At 47.6% G+C, this 27,735-nt stretch overlaps 1 protein-coding gene across 3 annotated transcripts in view; it reads right to left on the bottom strand.

Moving 5' to 3' along the window:
• Positions 1-27,735, bottom strand: part of LOC311506389 (trinucleotide repeat-containing gene 6A protein-like) — a 34,194-nt gene that overhangs the window by 6,103 nt on the left and 356 nt on the right. For 2 of the 3 annotated variants that reach the window (XM_084570336.1, XM_084570338.1), the window contains exons 2-16: positions 26,519-26,570; positions 20,756-20,854; positions 14,806-15,138; positions 13,817-13,864; positions 10,347-12,332; positions 10,072-10,261; positions 9,476-9,945; positions 9,270-9,401; positions 9,027-9,179; positions 7,139-7,599; positions 6,952-7,029; positions 6,703-6,864; positions 1,259-1,378; positions 1,014-1,160; positions 462-533 (exon numbers count right to left, since the gene is read on the bottom strand). In XM_084570336.1, coding sequence (XP_084426462.1) covers positions 462-533; positions 1,014-1,160; positions 1,259-1,378; positions 6,703-6,864; positions 6,952-7,029; positions 7,139-7,599; positions 9,027-9,179; positions 9,270-9,401; positions 9,476-9,945; positions 10,072-10,261; positions 10,347-12,332; positions 13,817-13,862 — 4,017 coding nt within the window. In that variant the 5' untranslated portion in view covers positions 13,863-13,864; positions 14,806-15,138; positions 20,756-20,854; positions 26,519-26,570. The remainder of the gene's footprint in view (positions 1-461; positions 534-1,013; positions 1,161-1,258; positions 1,379-6,702; positions 6,865-6,951; positions 7,030-7,138; positions 7,600-9,026; positions 9,180-9,269; positions 9,402-9,475; positions 9,946-10,071; positions 10,262-10,346; positions 12,333-13,816; positions 13,865-14,805; positions 15,139-20,755; positions 20,855-26,518; positions 26,571-27,735) is intronic. The other variant, XM_084570337.1, reaches the window with a different exon arrangement.

Below are 27,735 nucleotides of genomic sequence, written 5' to 3'. Positions count from 1 at the left end.
GTCTACATCTGGTCTAAATGTGGTCTACATCTGGTCTAAATGTGGTCTACAGGTGTGGTCTACATCTGGTCTAAATGTGGTCTACATCTGGTCTAAATGTGGTCTACAGGTGTGGTCTACATCTGGTCTAAATGTGGTCTACAGGTGTGGTCTACATCTGGTCTAAATGTGGTCTACTGGTGTGGTCTACATCTGGTCTAAATGTGGTCTACAGGTGTGTTCCAGGTGCGGTCTACATGTACATCGGTCTACATGTGGTCTAAATGTGGTCTACGTGTGGTCTAGATCAGGTCTACATGTGGTCTACGTGTGGTCTAGATCAGGTCCAGGTGTGTTCTAGATCAGGTCCAGGTGTGTTCTAGATCAGGTCCAGGTGTGGTCTACGTGTGGTCTACGTGCGGTCTAGGTGTGTTCTATATCAGGTCCAGGTGTGTTGTTTGGACAGTGAGGATCAAACCCACCTGCTCCGTCTGACGTCCGACAGGCATCGATCTCTGGTTCTGAGCTTTCTGCTGCTGCTGCTGAAGGAGACGCTGAAGACACAAGATCAGAGACTGAGTTAGACCTGGACAGACCCAGACCACCTCCTCTCAGAGACACCACCTCCTCCCAGAGACACCTACACCTCCTCCCAGACCACCTCCTCCTCCCAGAGACCACCTCCTCTCAGAGACACCACCTCCTCCCAGAGACACCTCCTCTCAGAGACACCTCCTCCTCCCAGAAACACCTCCCTCCTCCCAGAGACACCTCCCTCCTCCCAGAGACACCTCCTCCCAGAGACACCCTCCTCCTCCCAGAGACGCCTCCTCCTCCCAGAGACACCTCCTCCCAGAGACACCCACCTCCTCCCAGAGACACCCTCCTCCTCCCAGAGACACCTCCCTCCTCCCAGAGACACCTCCCTCCTCCCAGAGACACCCCCTCCTCCCAGAGACACCCTCCTCCTCCCAGAGACGCCTCCCTCCTCCCAGAAACACTTCCTCCTCCCAGAGACACCTCCTCCTGCCTACCTGTAACTGGTTGAGCTGTGTCAGCTGGTTGAGCTGGTTGAGCTGGTTGAGCTGGGACAGTTGGTTGAGCATGGCCACCTGCTGGGGTCCAAACAGGGGGTTCAGACCTGCGTTACCTCCGGGGTACTTCAACAGGGATGGAGGGACCTGGACAGAGAGAGAGGACTCAGAGTCACCACCACAGCCAGGGCTGCATCACTATCACCATCACCATCAGATCAGACAGGTGTGTCAGGAACATCTACCTGAGGGGGCAGGATGGGTGGAGGCACTTGGTTACGAAGAGAGGGTTGAGGTGGGGGCTGGGACTGGGGGCCGCCTCGGCCCTGTGCTACGCTGCTGCCACCCAACATGGGGTTTACATTCTGGGGAGGGAGGGGGGACAGAGAAAGACCACGTTAACATCTGCTCACATCAAACCACAGAGTCACTAGAACATGTGATTATGTTCAGTCTGGAGATACGACAAGAAGAGATCAATCTACAGCTGATCCTGTATCTACTAGGGATGGCTCGATCCAACGTTTTCATGTCCGATACCGATACCGATACTGCAACTTGGAGTATCTGCCGATACCGATATCAGTCCGATACCTTCTTTTCTCCTCTGTTAAGTTGTTTATGATACATATAGTTTGTATAGATGTACTTTTCTTAATATGGACATCTAAAAACACCATGGTCAAACTGTGCAACAAACATTCTGCTCCTCTAAGGGAAGAAATAAAACAGCCCACAATGTGCCTCAAGCCATCAGCTCTTTATTTAAACTTCAAATCAGTGCAAACTGCAAACTTGAATGTTTCTTCTTTCACATGTAACCTCTGGGGTTGAACTGTATGTAAAACACTCATATCAAACTAGATATAGAATGGACTCAGTAATGTTCCATTGAAGACTATCCACCTTATTCCTAGCTCCCATGAGCCCTTGCGTGAATTATGGGCGAGACTTCCGGTACGGACCGGAAGCGGTATTTTTACATGCTAGCTGTCAGCGCGAATCCACTTTCTCTGACTACTTCGACACGTAAATCATGTGGGAACACCAGCTCAAACAAGACGACATTACAATCCCGCTGCCTGATAATATAGAGGGGTGGGAGGATGACATGAAGAAGTGGCCTAAAATAACATTACAGTGGCGTAATTAGCTACTTTAACTGTGCCGCTTCGGACGGGGAGGCAAAATCTAAAAAGCTCTGAGGCGCATCAGTACCTGCACAGTAATAAGGTTGGACGCGTTTTGTTAAAAGAGATCGTGGCGTGGGACACAATCTTATTTACCTTAAAGCAGACGTAGAGGCCAACTCATCACCGAGCCTTGGTATTAGTGTCATCATCAGCAGAGCTTGCAGCCAGGCTGCTGCCATCCTTTGGAAGGTATATGTTTATTGTTCTGGTAGTTTTAATGATAATTTTCATTGCTTTTAATGGAGGACTGCAACAAACGATTATTTTTGTAGTCAATTAAATGTAAATAAAACTATAATTAAGGGGCAGGTATCATAAGTTTTCTTCTTCCTGCTCCTTTTCATTGATGGTGTTACGTATATAATCATGTAACGTGTTTAATCTATGAATGGAATAAATAGATATGAATGAACGAATGAATCTTTAATTTATTTTCAATTTAGGTTGAGAATGTTGTGAGACAGGGAAAGACAGGGACACCATGCAGTGATGCACAGAGAAAGTGGAATTATTATATTGAACAAAATATTACAGTACCAGTCAAAAGTTCGGACACACCCTCTCATTTAATGGTTTTTCTTTATTTTCACGATTGTTTACATTGTAGATTCTTACTGAAGACGTCAAAACTATGAATGAAAATGTATGGAATTATGTAGTAAACAAAACAGTGTGAAATAACTAAATATGATTCATATTTTAGATTCCTCAAAGTAGCCACCCTTTGCTTTGTTGACAGCGCTGCAAATCCAATGAGCTTCATGATGTAGTCCCCTGAAATGGTTTTCACTTCACAGCTGTGCCTTGTCAGGGTTCATTTGTGGAATTTCTTGCCTCTTTAATGGGGTTGGGACCATCAGTTGTGTTGTACAGAAGTCAGGTTGGTACACAGCTGACAGCCCTATTTGACAACTGTTAGAATTCATATTATGACAAGAACCAATCAGATAAGTAAAGAGAAATGACAGTCCATCATTACTTTAAGAACTGAAGGTCAGTCAGTCCAGAAAATTGCAAAAACTTTGACTGTGTCCCCAAGTACATTTGCAAAAATCATCAAGCGCTACGACGAAACTGGCTCACATGAGGACCGCCCCAGGAGAGGAAGACCAAGAGTCACCTCTGCTGCTGAGGATAAGTTCATCAGAGTCACCAGCCTCAGAAAGCACAAGTTAACATCACCTCAGATTAGAGCCCAGATCGATCCCTCACAGAGTTCTATTAGCAGACACATCTCTACATCAGCTGTTCAGAGGAGACTGCACCAATCAGGCCTTTATGGTCAAATAGCTGCTAGAAAACCACCACTAAGGAAAAGCAACAAGCAGAAGAGATTTGTTTGGGTCAAGAAACACAAGGAATGGACATTAGACCAAATCTGTGCTTTGGTCTGATGAGTCCAAATTTGAGATCTTTGGTTCCAACCAACGTGTCTTTGTGCGACGCAGAAAAGGTGAACGGATGGTCTCTACATGCATGGTTCCAACCGTGAAGCATGGAGGAGGAGGTGTGATGGTGTGGGGGGGCTTTGCTGGTGACACTGTTGGGGATTTATTCAAAACTGAAGGCACACTGAACCAGGACACAGGACAATGACCGCACACAGACCTCCAGGCTGTGTAAGGGCTATTTGACCAAGAAGGAGAGTGATGGAGCTGCACCAGATGACCTGGCCTCCACAGTCACCTGACCTAAACCCAATGGAGATGGTTTGGGATGAGATGGACCGCAGAGTGAAGGCAGAAGGGCCAACAAGTGCTCAGCATCTCTGGGAACTCCTTCAAGACTGTTGGAAAACCATTTCAGGTGACAACTTCATGAAGCTCATCAAGAGAATGCCAAGAGTGTGAAAAGCAGTGATCAAAGCAAAGGGTGGCTATTTTGAAGAATCTAAAATATGAATCATATTTAGAGTTATTAAACACTTTTTTGTTTACTACATAATTCAATGTGTTCATTCATAGTTTTGACGTCTTCAGTGAGAATCTACAATGTAAATTGTCATGAAAATAAAGAAAAACCATTAAATGAGAGGGTGTGTCCAAACCTTTGACTATTACTGTATATATTATACACTGTTATTCTCGTGACACTGCTGTCAGTCCTCTTTAGCACCCAGTGGTCTCTCACAACCACAAGTAGGGTACGGGCTCTCCGTGGGCTTTTTGTCAACAAAATGAAACGAGCACATGTACAATGTTTTCGGTGTTTTTTTATTGTTTTTTTTCCAAGTTGAGTTGTTTCAGCCACATCCTTCTGAGTTCCTCATCCCTCGGTAGGCGGTGGAAGCTGTACCGACTCTCACAACAACATTCCCTCTTCGTCCGGGTGCATGTTCAAAACACTGCTCTTGTAGCCACAGATTCAGCTTCGCCTGGTTATTAGTACAACCGCGAACAGCGCAACATGTTCCCGAGCTGCGCAAGAACATTTTTAAATGCTGTGGGAGCTGATAATCGTTTAGTAAATAACAGTAAAGACCAGTAAACTTCCAAATAAACCGCTACGGGAAACGAAAACCGCTAGCAACCGCTAGCAACCAATGGCTCACTGCTACTTCCGGTCTGTCACCGGAAGTTGCGCCCATAATCGTTTCTACATCAGCGCCCCCAGGAATAAGGTGGATAGGACAGGGGTGCCCACACTTCTTTGGCTTGCGAGCTGCTTTTACAATGACCAAGTCAAAGTGATCTACCTGTGTATCCTAAGTCATATTAATTGTTGCTACAGTGTTAAAAGCTCTATCCATCTTTGTTTTTATTTTTATCAAGAAAAACTGGTGCACTGCACCTTTAGAAAAATAGCGCTGTCTCTTTAAGAAAGACGTAGTGTTGAGTTGTGGTTGAAGTTGTGCGTGGCTGTGGATGTGTGCCGCTGAACTGAGGGCATGTTGCAAATATAAAGTAAAATAAATAAAGATGAACGTTTGTCTTGCTGTTTGTTTTGGAGCTGCAACAGATAAATGTTAAGCCAGACTAACATCTAAAACATTTTATTTTTTTCCCATGGCACGCGATCTACCCGCACCGGTTGATCGTGATCGACGTAATGGGCCCCCTGCTATAGGACATATAGCTGCTTTAAGTGACTGCTAACTTTAAATAACGGTCACAAACACTTGCACAAACTCGTGCTGCTGCCACCCCTTGAGACACTTGCGTTGCACAAGTTGCATTCGGCTGTTTTACTTTTCTCTTCCTTGCGTGCAAAGTAACTCCACACAGCTGACATGATAGCGCTAGGCTAACACACAGCTGACATGATCAGAGCGCTAGGCTAACACACAGCTGACATGATCAGAGCGCTAGGCTAACACACAGCTGACATGATCAGAGCGCTAGGCTAACACACAGCTGACATGATCAGAGCGCTAGGCTAACACACAGCTGACATGATCAGAGCGCTAGGCTAACACACAGCTGACATGATCAGAGCGCTAGGCTAACACACAGCTGACATGATCAGAGCGCTAGGCTAACACACAGCTGACATGATCAGAGCGCTAGTTTAATTCACTGTCACGAGGTTCTGTTTACACACGCTTGCAGCAGATGCTCTCTGTTTACGGCATGTCGCACAAAGTTAAGTTGAACATTTGGGCCTAGGTATCGGATCGGACGGGCTATAGTTATTTTTTTTCGATATTCGATCCTGAAATTTTGACCAATATCGGGCCGATACCGATCCTAAATATCGGATCGAGCCATCCCTAGTCAAGACTAGAGGAGAGGAAGAAGAAAAATAGAGGAGGAGGAGAAGAAGAAGACTAGAGGAGGAGAAGAAGACTAGAGAGGAAGAGGAAGAAGAAGCAGCAGCAGCCATGTAGTCAGCGATGTCCTACGATCAGTATTTGGTTTTAATAGAAGTTAAGATGACGACTTCTTCTTCTTCGTTATATTTAAAGATCGTTATCAGTTCAGGACGCCTCCAGCTGTAAATAACACCTCTGTATGTTTTCATTAAAATATTGTGGAAGTAAACACAGAGAGCAGTCAAGCACTCAGATCTTCTCCTCCTCCTCCTCCTCCTCCTCCTCCTCCTCCTCCCACACTCACCTGGCGAGAGGCCCCGGAGCTAGAGAGGGAAGGAGACGGCTCAGAGCTGGGACAGGTGAGAGGCCGAGCAGAGGAGCTGGAAGGTGAAAGGCTCATGCTATGACTGGACGAGAGCTCGCCAGGAGCCGGGCTCCCGTAAGAGGAGGGGGAAAGCTGCAGAAGCAAAGCCAGGTCGGGACGGCAAGCACAGAGGGACAGGAAGCACGCCAGCAGCCAAAGAAGCACAGAGAGGGGGGAGAGAGGGGGGAGAGGGGGGAGGAGAAAAGAAAGTTAATTTGGCAGAGGGTGGAGGAAGTGATGAGGAGACAGGAGTAAACTGAAGAAAAGAAAAGAAGAGCTGAAGGAAAGCAGCCAGGCCAAACTGAACCTGAACGTCCCGTCCACGTGCAGCGTGTCAGGACGGCCACCGTGGGGCGCCGGAGAGCTGGCGCTGCTGCGTACCTTGTCATAGTAAGGACTGCGGTCCATGGCGTACTCCTTGTGGTGTCGGGGCCCGGGGTTCTTCCCCATCACTCCGTTGAAGTCTCCCATGCTGCTCATGTCCATCCTCTTGTCCTGAACCATCCCGGATCCAGACTTCATGGGGTCGTCAGGAGAGTCCCTCTGCAGGAGGACCAGGGAACAAGGAGTTAATAAGAATAATAATACTTATTACTATAATACTCTGATTAATTTAAAGTCTGGACTCACAGGGAAGCTCATGCTGCTGAACTGGTTGATGAAGGGTTTCATCCAGGGCTCGTCCTGTTTGTTGACAGGTTTGTTCATCTGAAACACATTCACCATTAATTCATCATTAATTCATCATTAATTCATCATTAATTAATTTGTATTTATAACCATCTATGTTAATGATGAGAGGAGGAGCTGGACTCACCTTGTTGGAGCCTTTGTGTTTGTAGTTCCAGGTGTTCTGGTCATGTGACCGGTTGTCCTGCTGGCTGTTGCTCCACATGCCGATCTCCACCTCCTCCTCCTGGTCCCAGCTGTTGCTCATGGACACCTCCTCCCCACACCATGTCTCCATGGGCTTGGGACCTGCAGCTGTCAAGCAGTTAGACACTGAGTATCGGTTCTGTTCGGCTCTGGTCTGGTTCTCTTTCTGCTCCTGTGACCTGCCCCTACCAGGCCTCTGCTGGCTGCCCCATGCGGACGGGGCATCCCGACCGTCCCTGCTGGGGTCAGCCCAGCTAGAGCTGCTGTCCATGGGCTTCCCCCACGCAGACGTCCCGTTGTCCACCGACACGGGTGGAGCAGCGGTAGGAGCAGGAGGAGGAGGAGGAGGAGGCTCTCCCCACGACGAGGACTCCTTCTTCTGAGGGTACACCTCGCCCCAGCCTGGAGGAAACACAGGGGTATAAGGTCAATGATCTTGATCTGATCTGGATCTACAAGAACATCTGGAGACGACTGGCTCCGATGGGTGGATGGAGACGGAGAGACTGACGGTAGACGAGGAGGAGACTGGTTTTGGTTTCTACTACCAGGGCTGAGTATTTATGAAAATCAAACTCAAACCCTCGGATAATTATTTAAAAATCCAGATCATGAGAGCAGCGTCAGGATTTAAAAAGGACAGAGACGAGACAGGACCGATGAGAAACTAGAGGAGACACCTCAAACCTCTGGAACCAATCAGGACGTTAGAAATGAACCGTTATCAGACTGACTCACATTCTGATTCTGATTCATTTCAAACATCTGTGCACATTTCTTCCCTTTATAAATAAACCATTTATTTTGTTCCAGAGCAGATCTGGGCCGTATCCGTTCTTCTTCTATGTGTTCCAGATGTTGTTCTACTGAGGCCCTCGTTACTGACCCCCGGCTGTATGAGGTGGGACGGTGCATTAACGGGACGTCCGTGATGCTGCAGGTTCTTATGTGAGCGCTGTTTACCGGGCGGCCCACGTTAACCTTTCCACCAGAGCTCCGGTTACCGGCGACCACCCAGACCTGCGACTCTCTCCCTGAGCAGGAGGCGTCCCGGGACATGCCAGAGATGCCTCCATGTAAAAATAGGTCCGATCATGGGAGGGTGGCCTCGGGCTTCAGTGTTCATCATCTGACTGGGGGGGGGGGGGGGGAACATTCTGCATCCACAGCTTTACATCAGACTCCAGGAATAAATCTTTATGAACTGATTGAGTTGTTTAGTTGTGCACCTCCACTAAAGTGATTTTAATGCCACTAATTATTTTCTCTAAGCTGGAGTCGTCCCGTTGGCCACACCCCGTCCTGAAACCCTGAATAACCCCGACAGCTCCTCCTGCTCAGGCCCCTTCTACAGAATAGCTGCCGTGCTCGTTTTAGTCTTCCCGTCTAGCGTTGGAACGATTCCCATTACTAAGTCACTAGACCTCCTCCTCCTCCTCCTCCTCCTCCTCCTCCTCCACTCACCGGCTCTCTTTTCTAAAACCCCAACAAAAGCCTGCGTCTCTACAGCGAGCGAGAAAGGGAGGAGGAGAAAAAAGAAATGAGAGAAAAATCGATGCTCTTAGCATTCCAGAGGGATGAGTCAACCGGCTCTACAAAAAGCCCTCGGCACAGACGACACTGTGGGGAGCTGGTGTTTGGTTTCACTGCATGTCTCTGTGTACACTGAAGCCTTTCAAGACTCTTTATGCATTCTTACGGTTCACAGGCGGAGAGAAGACCTGCAGCTGCATGCGAGCACCGTTTCAAAGCCTGCGTCGTGTCCCAACACGTTACAAACACCTCAACGTTCACTTAAATAACAAAACATACGCAGAGTAGATAATTACCAGAGCTGCAGCTTTTATCCTGGTTGAGGTGCTGCATGGGCTGCATGGAGGCGTGAGCTGGGTGGGGCTGGTGCTGAGCCGGGGGTCCCGGGGCCTCCTGCTCCGACTGACCGGTGCGGTTCCACATGTTGACGGCTCCACCGCTGTATTTACCTGTGAAGTAATAAAAGTCAGAGTCATCAGGCTTTAACAGGGTTTTAACGGCGGCGGCGGCGGCGTGCAGCTGTTCTTCGGGGGGCTTACCGGGGTCTCCCCAGGCTGCTGTCCCGTCGTCGATCTCCATCCTCCGACGGATCGACTCTGGGGACGGTTCCTCCCAGCCAGTCACCACTTCCTCCTTCTGACCCGCTGTGGGCATCGGGCCCCCCAGCCAGCCTGGAATGAACCAACAGGTTTAGTTTCACGTCCTTCTACTGAAACGTGAGCTGATGGATAACAGCAGTCACTACCTGTGGGTTTGCTGGGACCCTGATTGCCTCTGGACACGTTGGATTCGGGACCTTTCCCCCACTCGTTGGAGGGTTTAGGAGCCGGATCCCCCCAGTTCTGGGCTCCGTGGTTGTTCTTCATCGGCTCTCCCCAGCTCTGACTCTGAGGATTGGCTTTGTTGACCGAGTCTCCCCAGCTGGCGCCGGGGTTTGGAGTGCTCTGGTCTGGAGTATTTGATCCTCCGCTGCCCACCCACGTGTTACTGCTGCTGGTGTTGGTTCGGCTCGGCTCGCTCCAGCATCCAGAGCCGGACCGGTCGCTGTCGCTGTCCCAGCCCGCGGAGCCGGCGCTCTTCTGGGGCTCCCCCCAGTGGTTGTTGGCTCCTCCTCTGACACCGTCGCCACCGCCACCCCCCCAGGAGTCACCTCCGTTTCCACCGTGGGAACCCCAGCTCTGCTGTGGTTTGGGTGCATTAGTCCAGGTACTGGACCTGAACGGAGACGAAGGAGATCAGTAACGGTGAAGAAGATGTTTAACTAACGTTTGTCTTTATGAGGAGGAACCGACGACCTGAACGGGAGAGTCCAGGTGTTTGTTCTAAGGTATAATAACTTACCTGTCGTCTTTGTTGACGTTGTTGCTCCAGGTGTTGCTGTTGTTGCCCTTGTAGCTGGATCCATCGTCCCAGCTGCTCTGACCTCCTCCACCTCCTCCGCTGGGCTTGTCCCATCCAGAGGTCTGTCGCTGCTCTCCCCAGCTGGAGCCTCCTGATTCTGGGCCCGAGCTGCCTGGCCCACCCCCCCAGCCTGCAGGTACAAGAGAGGGATATAAATGATTAGCTCACTACTTTAATAATAATAATAATAATAATGATGTTGTGAACGTCCGTACCTCCATGGTTCTGGGAGGGAGCTGCCGGTGCCGCGTTGCCCCAGCCGGAGCCCCCACCGCTGGGCTTTCGTTCGTCTGCTCTGGGCCCCTGGTGCTGTTTGTTAGCAGGAGAGTTGACGTCCCAGGCCGTGTTCTGCCGTATGGGCGTCTGTCCCCATCCAGTGTTGGACAGAACCCTGGGGTCCACGTCGGTGCGGGCCACAGTTGATGGTACTGGCGCAGGCTGGGGCGTTTTCCTGCGGTTTCCTCCTTTCGACTGGTTCCCGTCGGAGCTGGAACGCCCCCCGGAGCTCTCGCCGCTTCCTTCGCTGCCCCCAGAGCGACCCCAGCCTCCAGTGACACTCGCCAGGCCGTGACTCCCTCCTGCTCCCCCTGCCCCTCCCATGGCGTCATCCTCCAGGCTCTTCCAGCCATTGTTGGCGGAGCTTCCTTTATGACTTCCAGCCTCTGGGTGGTTGTTACCAGGGGGGGCTGAGCCCCAGTCTCCGTTTGACACCTTGTTGATCGATGTGGAGGACGATGATGAGGACGAGGAGGAGGAGGACGCGCTGCTCCCCCAGGGGCGGGGTATCCCCGCTGGAGAGCCCATTGTAGTTTGGTTCCCATTTCCTGGTGCTTGGCCTCCGGAGCCTGGGATCTGATTTGAGCCCCAGGACAAGTTGCTCTGAGGCTGGTTTGGGTTGTTGGTGGGCCCCTGGTCCCAGCGTGGGGCCCCAGTGTTATTGTGGTTATTATTACTCTTGTAAGCAGCAGCAGAGGAGATTTGGGGGTTCACAGTGTCTGCATTTGGGGGGCCCTTGTCTACGGGGTAGGTAGCTGCACCCCAAGGCGTACCGAAGGCCCCAGGACCCCCCAGCTCTCCTTGGGGGTGCTGGGGCGCTGATGAGAGGTTTCCATTGGCCAGCGTACCCCCATTCCCTCCTCCAATGGAACCCCAGGAACAATCCCCAGTGAGCTGGGGTGAGGCGGTAGAGTTTGGTGGGCTAGAGGTCATTGTGGCGTTAGTAGTAGTAGTAGTAGTATTCATCATGATAGTGTTATTTGGTCCATTGGGTTCAGTGTTAAGGTTGCTAGGCTGCAGGCCTCCACTCCCACCGCTGCTGCCTCCCAACACCTTTCCACCTGATGTACCATTATTCACCTCAGTGTCTTCCATCATACTGCTGTTGTCTGGAGCTGCCATGCCACCCCAGCCCAGCAGGGGGCCCTGTTGAGGGGCCATACCCAGTTTGGAACTCGTCCCCTGAGCCTGTGGAGGCCGTTGGCCCTGGGACACCGAGCTTGGGGTTGGATTCTGTGGCCAGGCACCGTGGTTGGCATTTGGGTTTAAAGTGTTTGGGTTCAACCCTCCATTGATGCAGGGGGTGCTTCCTGTCTGGGCGCCCCAGACGCTGCTGTTACCGACAACCTTGTTGTTGTGGTTACTCATGTTATTGCTGCCGATAGTGCTGGACCCAACCACGGAGTAGTGTGACGGCCCGGTGACGTTATTATTCCCGTTATTTGCGCCGCCAATGGTTCCGATTCCTCCGCTGAGCCCCTGACGACCGCTGCCGTCTCCGTTCACAGAAACGCCGACCATCATGGCGGAGGTCACCAGGGAGGAGGAGGAGGACGGGGAAGACGCCGTAGAAGACACGGAGGAAGAAGCATTTGCTGACATCATCATCACTGTTGTCGCGGCAACAGCGGCGAGGTTTTTCTCTGAGCCGATGGAGGAGCTAGAATCTGCGTCCATGCATTCTGACGCCAGCTCGGGGTCGGATCCTGACCCGCAGCCGGAGGAGGAGGAAGAGGAGGAGCAAGAGAACGAAGAGGAGGAGGGGGGCCAGACGGAAGAGCTGGTTGACGAAGGGTTACCGGGTTTGTCGGCGCTGCCGTCCACTAAGACTTTGCCCCAGTTGCTGTTGCTGTCGCTGCTGCAGGGAGAGCCAGAGGACCAGGGGGAAGGCTCATACTGCGAGTCCAAGCCAGGATGCTCCAGACCTGGGGAGAGAAGGGGAGGGGGGGGTGACGGGGCAGACCGTTAGACAGAAACACTGAATCCTCCCAAAGGTGATGCCGTTAAGTCCATCCATCCATCATTAACCAACGTCTAAACAAATCCAGACAAACACATTCCAGTTCTTCCCAGGGAACCCCCCAGTACCCGGGACAGTCCAGATATACACCCCCCCCCCCCCAGGTTAGCCAGGTAGCTACGCCCAGGATGGGGGTCCAGATGCTGACTCACAAACACTACCTCCTAATAACCGTGGTCCAGGCACAACAACTGTAACGTAACACATTTATTTATTAGTTTAGTTTTTATTGATCTTTGTTAGATTTATTATCTGTCCTCTTGTTTATCTGCTGTGGCATGACCTCAGGACTTATTACTGTTCTCTTTATTGTACCGACATTAAATAATAATAATAATAAAACCTGAAACCTGAAGCTCCACTCGTGTCTGTCATTCCTTCAGTCACTACAGGACGTCTGTTCAGGACCTAAACCGTCTGGTAAAGCTTCTGGCTCAGCTCCTGCTTCACCTCTACAGCTCTAATGAAACAACAGATGTTTGGTTTTTAAAGGCCTCTTTCACACGTGCCTTCATCGTTTACTACTCCCTCACAGCTTCAGCTGCCCTACTGTTCTGGATGTGGTCGCTGCCAGGACCGAGCCAGGACACAGCTGCCACCATTTTGTCACCACAGCAGGAACCAGAAGCACTGCCAGGGCTATAAACGAGGGCTCAGCGAGGCGGTAGGACGACCATCGGCAGGGGGAGGAGGAGGAGGAGGAGAGAGATGGAGGGTGGAGGAGGAGGAGGTGAAGGCAATAAAGCAGGGGAGTTGGCAAAGGAGGAGAGACTCAGACTGGGTTTAAGCCCTCTGTCTCTAAAATTAGACTTCACAGACCACATCTGATCAGGCTTTAAAACACTTATCCCTCCGTTATAATATGACCTGGAATATCTGAACAAGTAAACTAAGGATCCGGCCTCACGTGACTCTGTTCTCATCAGAAACAAACTAATTCACCTCCACGTCTCTCAGGTGACGTCTACGACCTCTGGTTCTCTTCTGTCCATCACCACATGAAGCCAGTTCCCAACAGAGAGACTCCAGATAAACTTTCTCTACAAATGTTTAGTGGTAAACTGGTCTGGCTTCCAGGTTAGCAGAGACAAACATGTTAGCATCTTAAGCTACGCACTGTTTCGGTTTAATCTGTCGTCATATTCTCTTAATCACCGTTTCTAACATCCACAAACTGAACTCTTAGAATCGTCTCTAGATCATGTTGAACAAAATGGCCGCCATTTTTGTTGCGTTGCCAGATCTCACTCATTCATCCCCCTCTCTCCGTCTCACAGCTTTCCCGTGAACAACGAAGCATTAACCGTCGAGGTCAAGGACAAACACTGGGAGGTAGAAAGAAAAGAAAAGCAGAAGTACAAAAAAAAGAAGGAGGCTTTGTGTAGTCACCTGTCTGATTAGGGGAGTGACTGACGGAGTCCCGAATGGGAGCCATGCCTGGAAACACAGAGAGGAAAGAGGGAGTTAGAGACAGAACACAAACAGAGGAGTAGGATGTTAGACAGAGACAGAGATCATTCAATGAGAACCAAGCAAACAGGAAGGAGAGGTGTTAAAACGAGGCAGAGAAGGACGAGCAGGTACAGGTAAGTATTAGTGGTCAGACGCTGCTGGTTTGTTATCCAGGTGATAAAGTATTATTACATTTAGAAGTATTTAAAGTTGTTCCATGTACATGTACACACTCCCCGTCCAGTTCTTTAGGTACACTAATGAAAACACTGTCATCTAAATCCCCTTCATGACTAATGTTGATTCATTCTCATGTTGGACTGATGAAACACTACAGTGTTCCTGTTATTTTGTCTAGCCCACTGAGTACACTGTGAGAATAATAAATAGTGTGTGTGTGTGTGTGTGTGTGTGTGTGTGTGTGTGTGTGTCAACCAGAAACACATATACGATGCTTTATTCTTTATTTATTGGAAGTCAGACCAACTCTGATTTATTTAGTGCAGTAAAGTTTATCTGGAGTCTCTCTGTTGGGAACTGATTCTGCTCCAGGAAACATCTGATGGACCAATCAGAGTGTCTGGGGGCGGGGCTTAGCAGTAGTGACAGTAGCCATACACGTCATCTGAATTAGTTTAAAATATAAAAGAAACTTAAAAGGACAAACGAGGATTCTTTAATGAGATAATTGTTCCAACTGGAACCAAGTTCATCTCTGCTAAGCTACTGAATACCACAACCTTCTACATTAGAATGAATCACTAGTGTACCTAATGAACTGGACGGTGAGGGTGTACTTCAATACAACAGATACTGATTTGCAGCCTTCTACTCATAAATCTAATCTAATCAGATTGATAGCTGCTGCGGCGTCCCCGTTAGCCCGTTAGCCCGTTAGCCTGCGGCGAGTCAGAGCCGACGGTTACCTGTGAGCGCCGCTGGTGGTGGTGGTGGTGGCTGCAGCGGCTCCTGGCTGGGCAGGAAGGCGTCCCCGGGTTGGGTGGAGAACAGGTGATCTCTGGTTCCCAGGTTGACGCGGGGGAGTTCAAAGGTCAAAGCTCAGAGAGCGCAGCCTCAGTGGTCTGAGGTGAAGGGGCGGGGCTTGTCAGAGCGGGCAGCAGGCTGATCAGGAGCCCTTGGCATCGCTGAGGACTGTATGTGTGTGTGTGTGTGTGTGTGTGTGTTGTGTATGGGGAAGGGGAAGGGGGTATGTGGTTCAGGTAAAGAAGGACTCTGTCTTCACTTGGTCTGCTCTGGCACTGCAGAGACAAAGAGACAAGAAGACAAGTGGACGGGGGTCAGTTAGCGCTGTTCACCCGTTATCAATAATTATCATCTGAGCTAATGATTCACAGTAGAACATGATCAGATCCTCATTACATCAGAGAGTAGCAGCCGTTAGCACATTAGAGTCAGTAGAGACAGTGGTCGTAAACAACAACAGGAGAAACCTGAAGAACGAGACTTTAAACATCCAGTCAGACCTCATCACAGACCTCAGGAGAAACAGTCTCAGACCAACACACACTACAGGATATTACTCAGATTATCCTGACAGACCAGAGACAGACACGCCTCAGACGACTGGGGGTGTGAAACACCCGTTAATCAAACCAAAGAGAAGAAGCCATCATCATTTTAACGTAGTAAACAAGTCTGAATGACGACACTTTAACCGTCTATCAACTAGTAGCATGCTAGCTAACGGTAGCTAAGACTATCAGCTGCTCCAGGTCCTCATAGACTCGTCTCTCATCATTTCTTTGTGAAACATGACCAATGAGTCTGTAGATCTGTGAGCAGCTCACATTACATGATAATCTGGTCTGATACTCAAGGTTTAACTCCGTCATGTCAACCAGTGTGGACCATGTTTATCATTCTAGCCGTTGTTCCAAAGTAGTTTCTTGTTATTGCCTCCTGAATAATATCTGTCCTCGTCAATAACACAATTATTTATACGTCCTAGACGCACAGCTCTGCTTTCCTCAGGTACATCATCCTAAGACGGTCGGCTGTAGTTTGTTGCAGCGTTGACCATGTTTCATGTTTGAAGTCTGAGACGAAGACGTGACTGGACAGCAGGAGCTTCACACGTCTTCATAAGAAGCTGAAACAGCTGATCAGTCACATGACTTACATGTTTTCTAAAGTTCTTCCATCTCCAATTAAAATCTGCAGAGTCTATCAAATTAATATTTTGGAAACGCAGCTTGTGCCTTAATGTAAAACCAAACATTTTCTCCTGTTGAAGAGTTTAGGAGTCAGAAAGTTTAGTTTGAAACTCCCCCCCCCCCCCCCCGTGTTTGGGTAAGACTAGATTATGGTTATACAACGGGCTTAGAGCTGGCAGCGCTGCACTAGAAAACCACAGCAGAGGGGAAACCTCTTACCCTGGAGCAACGACGAGCAACGACGAGCACTAAGACGGTGGGAGGAAGGTTAAAAACAATAAAAAGGAGACACCTTCAGAGGACCTGGACCAGTGTGTTTGACAGTAAGAAGTGGAGTGTGTCTCCTGACCTTTTCCTACAGCAGGTTAGCCCGTGTGTTAGTTCTGCGCCTGCTGCAGCAGTACACAGGTCTATTTATAACCCTCCAGTTCAAATAACAACCACTCTGTTCACCAGCCAACGTGATAAGAGAACAAACAGACCCATGTGTGGACGACCAGCCAGCCAGCCAGCGAGCGCTGAAGCATGAGAGTTTAACGGTTTACATATAAAAACCTGAAAAACAAAAATAAACCTTCCTTCAGAGACTGGAATCAATAAGCAGCTGTGAACCTGGTCCTGACCAGACACACTCCACCTTTATTAACCCACTAGGTCTGAGCTGGGCCCAGCGCCAGCACCAGGACATGGAGGCTGCTCGGCTCTGGAGCCAATAAGGACGGAGTGATATCATTACAGACCCCCCCCCCCCCCCAAGACGTGTTTCAAAGATACGAAGAACTCAAGAAAACTGCTCCCTCCATCAGCCACAGAAATAAAAACCCTTCCAGCAAACGGAGCTGTTTACTTCCATGAATATGACTCAAGCTTCTGACATGGAAACACCTCTGTCAGCCATAAAGCATCTGTGCAGGGATTTATCCTTACAAGGAAGCGTCACCCCAGTCAATGAAGGAAGATGCTTCAGACAGGACTCATCAGAGCAGCGTTAGATCATCTTCCATTAGATAAACTCACACGTGACGACTAAAATATAAAAACAGTGGATCTGTCAGATGAAGAACTGGAACGATATAAGTAAACACGCTGATCATTCTTCACACAGAACCAATGAAATGGTTCAAATGAAAGAAAACAGACCAGTGATGAGCTTTAGCTTCAGCTTTAGCTCTAAACTACGTCTACATGAGTTAGCTGGTGGTAAACTTCTGTACTTTCTCTGCTGTGTTGACGTCTTTCTGATTGGTCAGCTAACCACCAATCAGAGGATTCCTTCCTTATCGCTAGAGTCTCAACTTCCTGTGTTACTGTTGCTAGGCTAGACGAACAGAAGCTGTGTAAAAGCTGAAAACTAGTAAAAACACAAGTCGTGTTTCCAATGTCGCCCATTAGCATGCTGGCTAACATTAGCATGCTGGCTAACGTTAGCTCGCTTTCACATTACCTTTAGACTCTAACAGGATTTCAGTGTTTCTCTGTGTGAATGGATCCCACATGCATACTGTTTGTCTAACCTAGCAATAGGAGCCCTCTGATTGGTGGAACAGCCGACCAATTAGAGACCAACAAAGGGTCAATTACGCTCAGGGGCGGATCTAGAAAAATATTTATGGGGTGGCGAGAGGGGGGCAGGAATTTTTGAGGGGTGGCAACATATGGCAGACGTATATATACTGAATTTAAATGGAAAAGAACGAATGACACACGGATTCGTGTGTCATTCGTTCTTTCCCTTTTCAAATGGCAATCAAAAACATGAAAAAGTGACTGGTTATTTTGTTATTTGTTTTTTTAATCTAACACAAAACGAAAAAATGGCTGGTTTTTCATATTTCAATTTTAGGCTCAGATCAAAAGTACAAAATGGAAAAACAGGAAACAGGACTGAATCTGATTTTAATATTTAATTGGTCGGGTTTACGTGACCCGGAACTTTTGTAATGAGCGTAAACAAACATACATTATAACGTATAGCTTGCTAGCCACCATGATAGCAAATAACAGCAAATTTGCACGTTTACAAGTTCATGTGACAGAAGAAGTATCGTAAGGTTACGTGACGAAAAAAATCTCGCTTCGGCCGTACCGTCCCGGTGAAGCAACACATTCCAAACCGGACTTCCTGGTCTCATTTGTAGTTTAATTTCGGCGTACTGCTCGTAGTTATATTTAATTATTTAATAAAGAACTACACAGAACACACGGAACTAACTGTGAATGCCACCGACGCACTGGACGAAATGCGAATGAAGCGGTAAACGGACCAGAGAAGGTCCAGTGATATCGAGCGATACGCGACGTGAGAGAAACGTTTCTCTCTTTGGGTGAAACCATTTCAAAATTCCGGGGGGGGGGGGCGTATTTTAAAGAGTAAATAATGATAGATAGAAGGAGATGAGGGCTGAATTTCTACGGATAGATCATTTAATTAAAAAAATGATGTAGGGTGGCAACTGGGGTGGCAAGATGTATTTTTACAGGGGCAGCTGCCCCTGTATGCCCCCCCGTAGAACCGCCACTGATTACGCTTCTAAAGATCTCGTCTTGTTTCTTCACGTGTTAGGCTGCAGCTACTTATCAACATTTTTGTCGTTTTCCATCTTTAGAATTGAATAAGAGCTGCCTAGTGTTTAGTTTGTTTATGTACAGACGTAACATGTCCAACGTCACGCTGTAAGATGATGGAAGTTGCATTTATTATAAATAAATGTGTTACTTCTTCATAGAACAGGCACCAGCAACTGAAATGAAATCCTGGCAATAAATACATCTTTCCTGCAAAAATATTTTAATTTAATTCTGGGAATTGTTTTGCTTAAAATTGGGAGGTTTCATGAGAACAGGTTTTATTGGGTACAAGTTATAAATATTGTTTAAAAGGAATATTTATTTACAGCCCAAGTCTTTAAACTGTCAGAAGAATAATTCTACAAAGGTTTTCCTGTATGAGCGTGTTCAGTAGCGTCCTTCTCTTTGCTTTATTCTGGTTATTACTGAGCATTCCTCTAAAATGAAGCTTTATTTAACGTTAACATGACTCTGGGTTGAGGTGCATGAACGCTGCAGCAGCTCCGTGCACAGAGAACAGTCTGTTCCTCTTCTTTCGTGAGGGCCCCTGGAGTTGGCAGCTAGCTACACCGCTATCATCTTACAGACGGTCGACGGGAGGGGGAAGAGAGAGGGAATACGGGGACAAGACACAAACGCAGAAAGAAACGAGAACAAAAGATCAAGAAAAACTAGAAGATGTTAAAAAAAAAAAGGTGAGCGGTGGAACGTGGTAAAGGAGGAAGAAAGAGGCCGAGGCCTGTCAGAGAGGAATGCAGCTGCAGCTTCCAACTTGTATGAAACTTCCTGAAGAGTGAAACTAAAGAGACTTTACTGGTTTTAGATGTTTGGTAGAACTCCCTGAACCCGTCTGCACCTCTTCCCCGACACGTTTAGTGTTTAATCTGCCTGGACAGAAACTCTGCGTCTCTCCTGAACATGGTCTCTAACTGAAAACACTCCTCATGTGTCCTGTTCCTGTTGCCATGCGACTGCAGACCTATTTGAAGCTCGGCGCTTTGTTGCCAGTAGCGAACATATTTTTAACATCATCTGCATCCAGTGAAACGCAGCGTGTCCTCAGGAGCACAGCTTCATGGTTTCAGTATCTGTTTGTCCACCGTTGTTACAGGAAAGAGAAATAAAGTCGATTAATTTCAAATTCCGATTCTACTTCCTGGATGTGTCGGAGCCCGTTGTCATGGCAACATTCCTAAACACTCCCCAATTCCTCTGGGCTTGTCTGGGCAGGAGGAGACGCTCACACACACACACACACACACACACACGCGCCAGAGTGTTTCCATCGATATGTTAATCAGAAAGGAAGCATCGAGAGGGGCGGGGCGGGGCGGGGCGGCGTGGGGGGGGGGGGGGTTCTACCTCATCCAGATGAAGTTAAAGGACAGAGGACGACGTCTCATTGTCCCCGTCATGTTTAGATTACATGTGCAGTGTGAGCGTGTGCAGGAGCCGATAAGATGCCGTCATGAGGGGCGGGGTTTGTTTGAGGGGCGGGGTTTGTTTGAGGGGCGGGGTTTGTTTGAGGGGCACCACACTGATGTCAGACGCTTCAGCTTCCTGTGAGTCATGAGCCGCTTCAGATTTAACAGCAACCTGTCCAACCACACCGAGGTCTTATCTGCACCACACGCTGCTTAAACTCAAGCGTTTGTTTGGAGCCTGATTATTTTGTCTCCTGTGAACTCGACCAGACACTTCGTCATGGAACACGCCAGCGTGACCAGCGTGACCAGCATTAGCGTGACCAGCGTTAGCGTGACCACATAGCTGGGGATCCCTACGCCTGACCGCTCCAACTCAGAGCGGAGGAGACTCATAAACACTAATTAATCAGCCAGTTTGATCAGGCAGCTAAAAGAATAGAGAGAAAGCCTGAAGCAGATCCTCAGACGGGTTTGAATTCCTTAAATAGAGACGTAATAAACTGGAGCAGCATCAGTATCTGGACTGCTCCACAGAGTTTAGTCTGACTGTTGTTGGTCAGAGCCTGAGAAAGACTCTCCAGAGAAGATGCTAATGCTAATGCTAATGCTAACGTGCTGGAGCTGCTCAGCTGTGATAAACAGCCTCAACGTTCCAGCTGATAAATCACAGGATGAATCCAGACCGGTTTGACCTGCTCGTCTCTAACCTGATGTCCAGTCCTGTATCTTCCTCTCCTCCTTCCTTATCACTCTCTCCGTCGCTCTCTCTCTTCCATCCACTGTTCTTCCCTCTGTGGGCGTGTTCCCTGTGGACAACACGGACAAAACAAAACATTAGTAAATGTAAAGTCAGCTCTTTTCACGTTAATCTGATCATTTAGCCTCTAAAAGCAGCAGATTATTCTTCAAGTGCTGCAAAACTGAAGAGTGATGATACGATGTGAGACTTTTAAACACCCACGGCTTTATGATAATATTCACCAGGCCAAAAACAGAAACCAAAACAAACTGATTCTCAGCTTGGTTGTCGAGGGAAACGTGAAGGAATTCTTGGCTGAGCATTTATTCAGACTTTTTGGAAAGAGGTGTCCACAATAATAAAAAGAATATATAAAGAAAAAGTAAAACAAACTTTTCCTTCAGTCATAGAAGCTGCAGATCTCACCACCAAACTGATTTATTTAAAGGGAGCTAACAGCTAACAGCTAGCAGCTAACAGCTAACAGCTAGCAGCTAACAGCTAACAGCTAACAGCTAGCCTGCATCTGACCAAATGGTGTAAACTCAGAGCACATGGAAATAAATTATATCTCTTATTAATGACATTTCAGGAAGTCTCTCTTCGTATATTTATTGCAGCAACAAAGACAGTATAATTTATGGTGCCTATGTTTCAACTCAACCAACTATCACTGAATTATTCTTTCATTAAAACAATAACCGTTTGAGGTTTAATTCCGTGTTTATGTCTCATTCATAGTTCACAGATAACCGGTCTCTTTAAACTGGACGTCTTCGTCCCAGCGAGCCGTCAGCTCGTGACGGGTGTCGGGTTGAGCTGCTCTGCTCCTGGTTGCTGTGTTACTTTATCCTGCAGGAGAAAGCTGCAGTCTGCAGTCTAATCCAGTAATGGGATTACTGCACAGCACTTACCTTGGCTTTACTCGGACAACACACACACTCACACACGCACACACACACACCAACAACTGCACCTTTAAATGTGCAGCGACGTGACACCATCTTCATTTTAGCTGCACGTAGGACACTTCGTTTTAAAACTGAGGTTTTTATGTCATTTCTAAAAAAAAATATAAGAATATTTTATCCTGACCTCTGAAACCACCACATCTGACTCATCTAATCAACATCAGAGCCACATGTGGTGTTACTATGACTGTGCAAACAGAACCTGAATGATTAAAGGAAAATATCTGATCCAACTTTATCTAAAAGGTTTCAGGGCTGCTACTCAATTAATCCTTTAACTCACTTCTAAATAATAAAGATTAAACCTTTATTCCAAGTGAGTAACAAGAAGCTAAGCTACAGAAGCTAAGCTACAGAAGCCAAGCTACAGAAGCTAAGCTACAGCAGCTAAGCTACAGCAGCTAAGCTACAGAAGCCAAGCTACAGAAGCCAAGCTACAGAAGCCAAGCTACAGCAGCTAAGCTACAGCAGCTAAGCTACAGCAGCTAAGCTACAGAAGCTAAGCTACAGAAGCTAAGCTACAGAAGCCAAGCTACAGAAGCTAAGCTACAGAAGCCAAGCTACAGAAGCTAAGCTACAGCAGCTAAGCTACAGAAGCCAAGCTACAGAAGCCAAGCTACAGAAGCTAAGCTACAGAAGCTAAGCTACAGAAGCCAAGCTACAGCAGCTAAGCTAGCCTAGATCGTTGGGTATCTTTACCACAGTAGGGAGCCGTGTGTCTGGGTTGGTAGCGGCTGGTAAACCAAGGCAGGTAGACAGAGCTTTATTAATTATGTAATCTGGATGTTTAAGGAGGAGGAGGTAGTAGAGTAACATCCAATATAGCTTCAAGCTAAGCTAAGCTAAGCTAAGCTAAGCTACACACCACAGAGTTTCGTTAAAACCATCCAACTCAGTGGTTTTGTGATAAGAACCAATAAACTTTCTTTACTGGTATTTATTTTGCACAAAGAGACGTTAATGAATGAATGAATCCACCACAGAGATATTTACCTTCATACAGGTTCACACTCAGATACTCAACATTACAATGTTTGGAGATTAAAACTAAATGTTGCTCAGGTCTAAATGTTAATGTGGAGTTAAAGCTGCAGACTTTAATAAAAGCTCTTCACTGACATCAAACTGCTGAACGTATTGATCAGACTCCTCCTCCTCCTCCTCCTGCTCTTCCTCCTCCTCCTCGTTCCCACACTTCCCCCTCTCCTCCCCCCTCTCCTCCCCCCTCTCCTTCCCCCTCTCCTTCCTCCACTCAACCAACCAACCATCAAGTGCTTCAGCAGATGGTTCAACAACAACAACAACAGCCGAGCGCACACACAGCGGATAGCATCTGTTTATGAATGGACCAACCTCCACCCACCCCCCCACCCCCCCGGACAGCTACAGCTGACGGAGGAGGGGCAGATGAAGGGACGAAGAAGAGTGATGAGGAGGTGGAGGAGGAGAAGTTTATGTTGTTGTTTACGACCTCCATTTGTTCCTCAGAAACAAATCTTCACTCTAAACGTTTTAAAGTAGAACGACACCAACCGTAGTAATCTATAGAAGCTTTAACAGAAAGAAATGTTTAATAAATAAACACAAATGGAAACAGGAGCAGCCGTTGATGAATAAATAAATCAGACGGATCAATTAAAGTAAAGGTCCTAACCTATCAACCAGCTGCTTCTCATCAATCACTCTATATTTAATATTTAAGAGACGTTTGTGATCAGAGTTAAACATGAATTAATCAACTTTAAACCCTTTGTGTGACCGTGCACGTTTAGTTTTTATCCTTTAACTCATCTGTTAATGTATAACTGTGATAAAACAGGTCAAATGACTGAAAGCTGAATGACTTCAGAGTCCATCTGCACAAACGCCTACACACGCTTAAAACACGCAGCAACAAAACGAGGTCTGCAAACACAAAACAAATAAAGTTATATGACTTTACTCCGTCTGCTGCAGAGGGGCTGCTCTCGCTACGGCTTTAAATGTGTAAATGTGTTGTTTGGTGTTTTATTGAGGATAAAACAAAGTGGAGCGCTGCTTCCATTCACGTCTTAAACCTTGAGACGGATAAAATAAAAAAGAAGAGCAGGCGACGAAGGACAAGGAACAAAGGTTTAAACAAACAAGGCTATAAGTTTATTATATTTAACTATATTTAACAGATTTTATCTTCACTAAATAAACTATATCTGTGTTCAGGAGGGAAATAAATCTCTGGCAGACCAGACTGATCTGAGCTACTTTCACCCAAACATGAACCACGGTTCAGCCAGAAGCTCGTTTACATTTAGCATTAGCATTAGGGTTAGCATGTTCTCAGCTGGAGGCTCTGCAAAGGAAAGTCATCGCTCATTCAGAGGACGACCAGGTCCTCCTCATCACAGCGCCCAGACGCAGCAGCAGCAGCAGCAGCAGCAGACGCAGACCTGTGAGCCCTGACACTGTGACATGTGACATTTCCAGCCGAGCTGCACTGAGCGTGTCGTGGGGCGCAGTCAGAACGAGGCCGGTTCATCTCAGGTCACGGTAACTTTAGGAAGGCAACCTGATATTCGTGTCTGGATAAAAGGAATCAAACTGCGCTGCCGGCAGAAAAGGGCCGAGCGATGTTGGAAATGATTTAATGAAGATAACGAACAGATTTCCAGACTCGCATGTAAATATTTTAGTATCTCAAAGGTCACGTTTGGGACGTTGTGTTGTTTAAACACTAAACGGCTGCACAGACGATAATGGAGCTGAAGTTAACACGGTTCTAACAACTTGTTTACGACAAACGGTGCAGCTGACATCCTGTCGGAGCGTGCACTCGTCGACGACATCAAACGCTGCCTTTCTGAGCCTCGCTCTGCTCCATGACCACATGCAGGCGTGGCTTTACGGCGCAGGAGGCCAACGGTCAACTACCTGATCTCCATCCACTGCACTGCAGCATTAACAACAGCAAACAATCTGGGCCGAGCTCTGATTCAGGCTCCAGGCTGCAACACTTCATCCTCCTTTAGTCACAGACTCAAACCAAAACTGAAACTCAAGCACAAGAATCTATTTCATTATATTTTGTCTTTGCGTTATCGCGGCTGATTATTTACGTTTCTAAACAATTTAGCTCCATTATGAACATCTATTCAGAGATCTGTGGTATTTCCTGAATGTTTTGAGCTTTTGTCTTTTTATTTTGCGTCTTGTTTTGAATCAAGAGGAATGAAAGGACGCAGGAAATCAAGAGCGATTAGAATCTGAAACCCCAGCCGTAGTTAAGAGCGATAAACACTGATTAACGCTGAATCAGATTTCTCTGTGAACGTAAAAATAAAAACCACCTTCCACCAACTATGAAAATGATTTTACATTTGAAAACATCTGCATCGTTTTCCTCCTCCGCTTTCTTTCAGCGGGACTCGCATACACACAGCTGGAAAGTATGAAGCATCATCAGCTAGCTTTAGCAACCGTAGCCATGACGACAAGAAACACCACCACCACAAAAACAAGACACCAAATATCCAGGAAATCAGAAACTGAACTCATGGAGCGGTTTGGGCTCCAGAAGAGGACCAAGCTGAGCATGTGCAGAGAGTTGTGGTCCGGGGCTCTATTGTGCATGTGGACCAAGTATATGAACACAAAGAGCTACACAAAGAGCTGCACAAACATCCCCCCCCCCCCCCCCCCCCCACACTCACACAAAACGCCAGGACCCCGGCTCGTCGTTTAGCCGTTTTAAAACAGCACGGCTTACTCAGCACAAAGCGGCCCCAGACCGACCCAGACCCTGCGATTCAATTCAAACGGAACTGCATGTGCTTGCATAAGCAGGAGCTGCCCGAGCCGAGCCGAGCCCCCCCCACCCCCCCAGCCCCTGAAACACACACCACCATCTAAAGAGAAGCTGCTAGAAAGCTGAGGGTGCGCTGCTTTATCACTCAGCCAGCTCCAACTAAAACAATCCTGGCGTAAATCACATCGTCTAGAAGTGTTTGGATTGTGAATCGTAGCCTGGTTGATGTAAACATTAGTCAGAGTCGGGGCTGCGCTGTCGTCACGTCTAAAAACCTGATGGACGCGTTGTCAAAACGAAACCTGCCACTACAGCAGCACAACGGCCGTGTACCAGCATCTCAGCCTCAAAGCAGCCACACAGCAGCGCCAACATCTGGACGATTTCCTTTAATTTGATCTGATAAAATAAACAGATCGACGCGCTGCAGTGTCTGTTCATCCCCAGGCAGCTCAGACTCATTAGGAAAGCATGAACCAGAACCTCAGACGTGTTTGAATGTTCACCACAGCAGCACAACCGCTGCACACGAGCATCTCAACCAGAGCAGCCGCAGCGTCAGGACTAATCCAGAGTTTAGTCTGGTGGTCGGAGCCTGGAAAGACTCTCTAGACGATGCTAATGGTGATGCTAACAGCTAGCATGTGTCTAAAACTAAAGCAGGTAGACTTCCAGTAACATTCTGCTCTCAGTGCTAAGTGTTAGCGACCGTTAGCTGAACGGTTAAACCAGACTCATCAGGTAGAGTTCATTTTCAAATATGATGTTAATAGATTATTATTTAATATTTAGTGGTGAGTTAACCAACATATTAAAGCATATAACTAATATATCGTTGCAGACGTGATCAGAATAATAAAAAAACCAAACTGCAACTGTAAATAACCTGCGCAGCCTGAACAAAAACACAATTAAAAGCAGTTTTTATTATTTCATCGTGTTTATGTGGACGCAGCTGACTCACTGGTGACACACTGACCTGTTAAGATGCTTCAGTTTCTTTGGTGGCAACAGCTTCCAAATCCAAATCTCTGAAAGAAGGAGAGATGATTATCTGTGAGAGCGCATAAACAGTGCAGGAATGTGTGCATGCTGCATTTCACTGCAACACCAAAGCCTCATTAACGAGACTGAAAGAGGAACAGGCTGCAGCCATGAAACCATTTCAACCGGTCGATGTGGAAACGCAGGTTGAGCTGCATGAGTGGGGTCTGTTCAGATCAGGGCCTGTGAGCTGTAGGACGGTGTGGAGATGGCTGATAAAGCCGGAGAGAGAGCGTCTAGGTCAAAGCTGCAGCTCGGGTCCTGATCGGCCATTATCTCAGCTGTTGCCTGACTTGCAGCTTAACCAACATGGCTTCTCTGGAGCCTGCTGCCTCTGCACCGCAGCCGGACACAAAGGCCCCCGCATGGGCCGGTAAACTGCGGCCGGAGCATGGGAATTAAAGCGTGTTTTTATCGTGTTTGCAGCGTCGTTGACCCGGAGCAGAAAGTAAAGAGAATATGTCTTTAAAAGGCCGCAGAGCGGAGGTCTGAGACCGGACAGCTGCTCCGCGGCTCCGCCGACAGAGGGAGTTAAACCCTCCGACCGGGTCTCGGGCTGCACACCAACACTTTCACCTCGTCTTGTTTCACTATTTACACATTTAACCGCCGCATTTTATATATTTACTGATATTAAGTCCAGTCGTCTGTCAAATGCAAGCAAATAACGCTGCTTTCTGTCCAAGTTGCCGCCGAGCAACCTGCGTCGTCAAATTAGCATAGCTGCTAACGCTAGCTAAAGGCTAACGAAGCTTCACGCTAACGTAACCAACCTAAATGATAAAAAATATTATTTCTAATTATCCTAATAAACACACCAGAATCACACACATGTCGATGATTTAAAAAAAAATCAGAGACCGATTTAACGAAACGGCGAATAATTTATTTTTGACAAATCTACGCAGAGCTCGGCTTAACCGACGCTAGTTAGCATTAGCACAAGGTTAAGCCGCATAAAAATATAGATATTACTCTGCAAGACGATTTAAAATGTCCAGCCGTGTGCAGACAAACATAAACAAGATATTTACCGAGATATTTATCACAGATACGACTGTAACATGCAGTGCGGTCGAGCTAGCAGCCGAGCTAGTTAGCTACAGCCAGCCGTGTTAGCTACGGTGCTAGCCAGCTATGCTAGCCAGCTAT

The sequence above is a fragment of the Chelon labrosus genome, assembly GCF_963514085.1.
Source record: "Chelon labrosus genome assembly, chromosome: 21".
Classification (NCBI taxonomy): Eukaryota; Metazoa; Chordata; class Actinopteri; order Mugiliformes; family Mugilidae; genus Chelon; species Chelon labrosus.
Note: the sequence above shows the minus strand (reverse complement) of the source record. Positions and strands in the feature narration are given on the sequence as shown.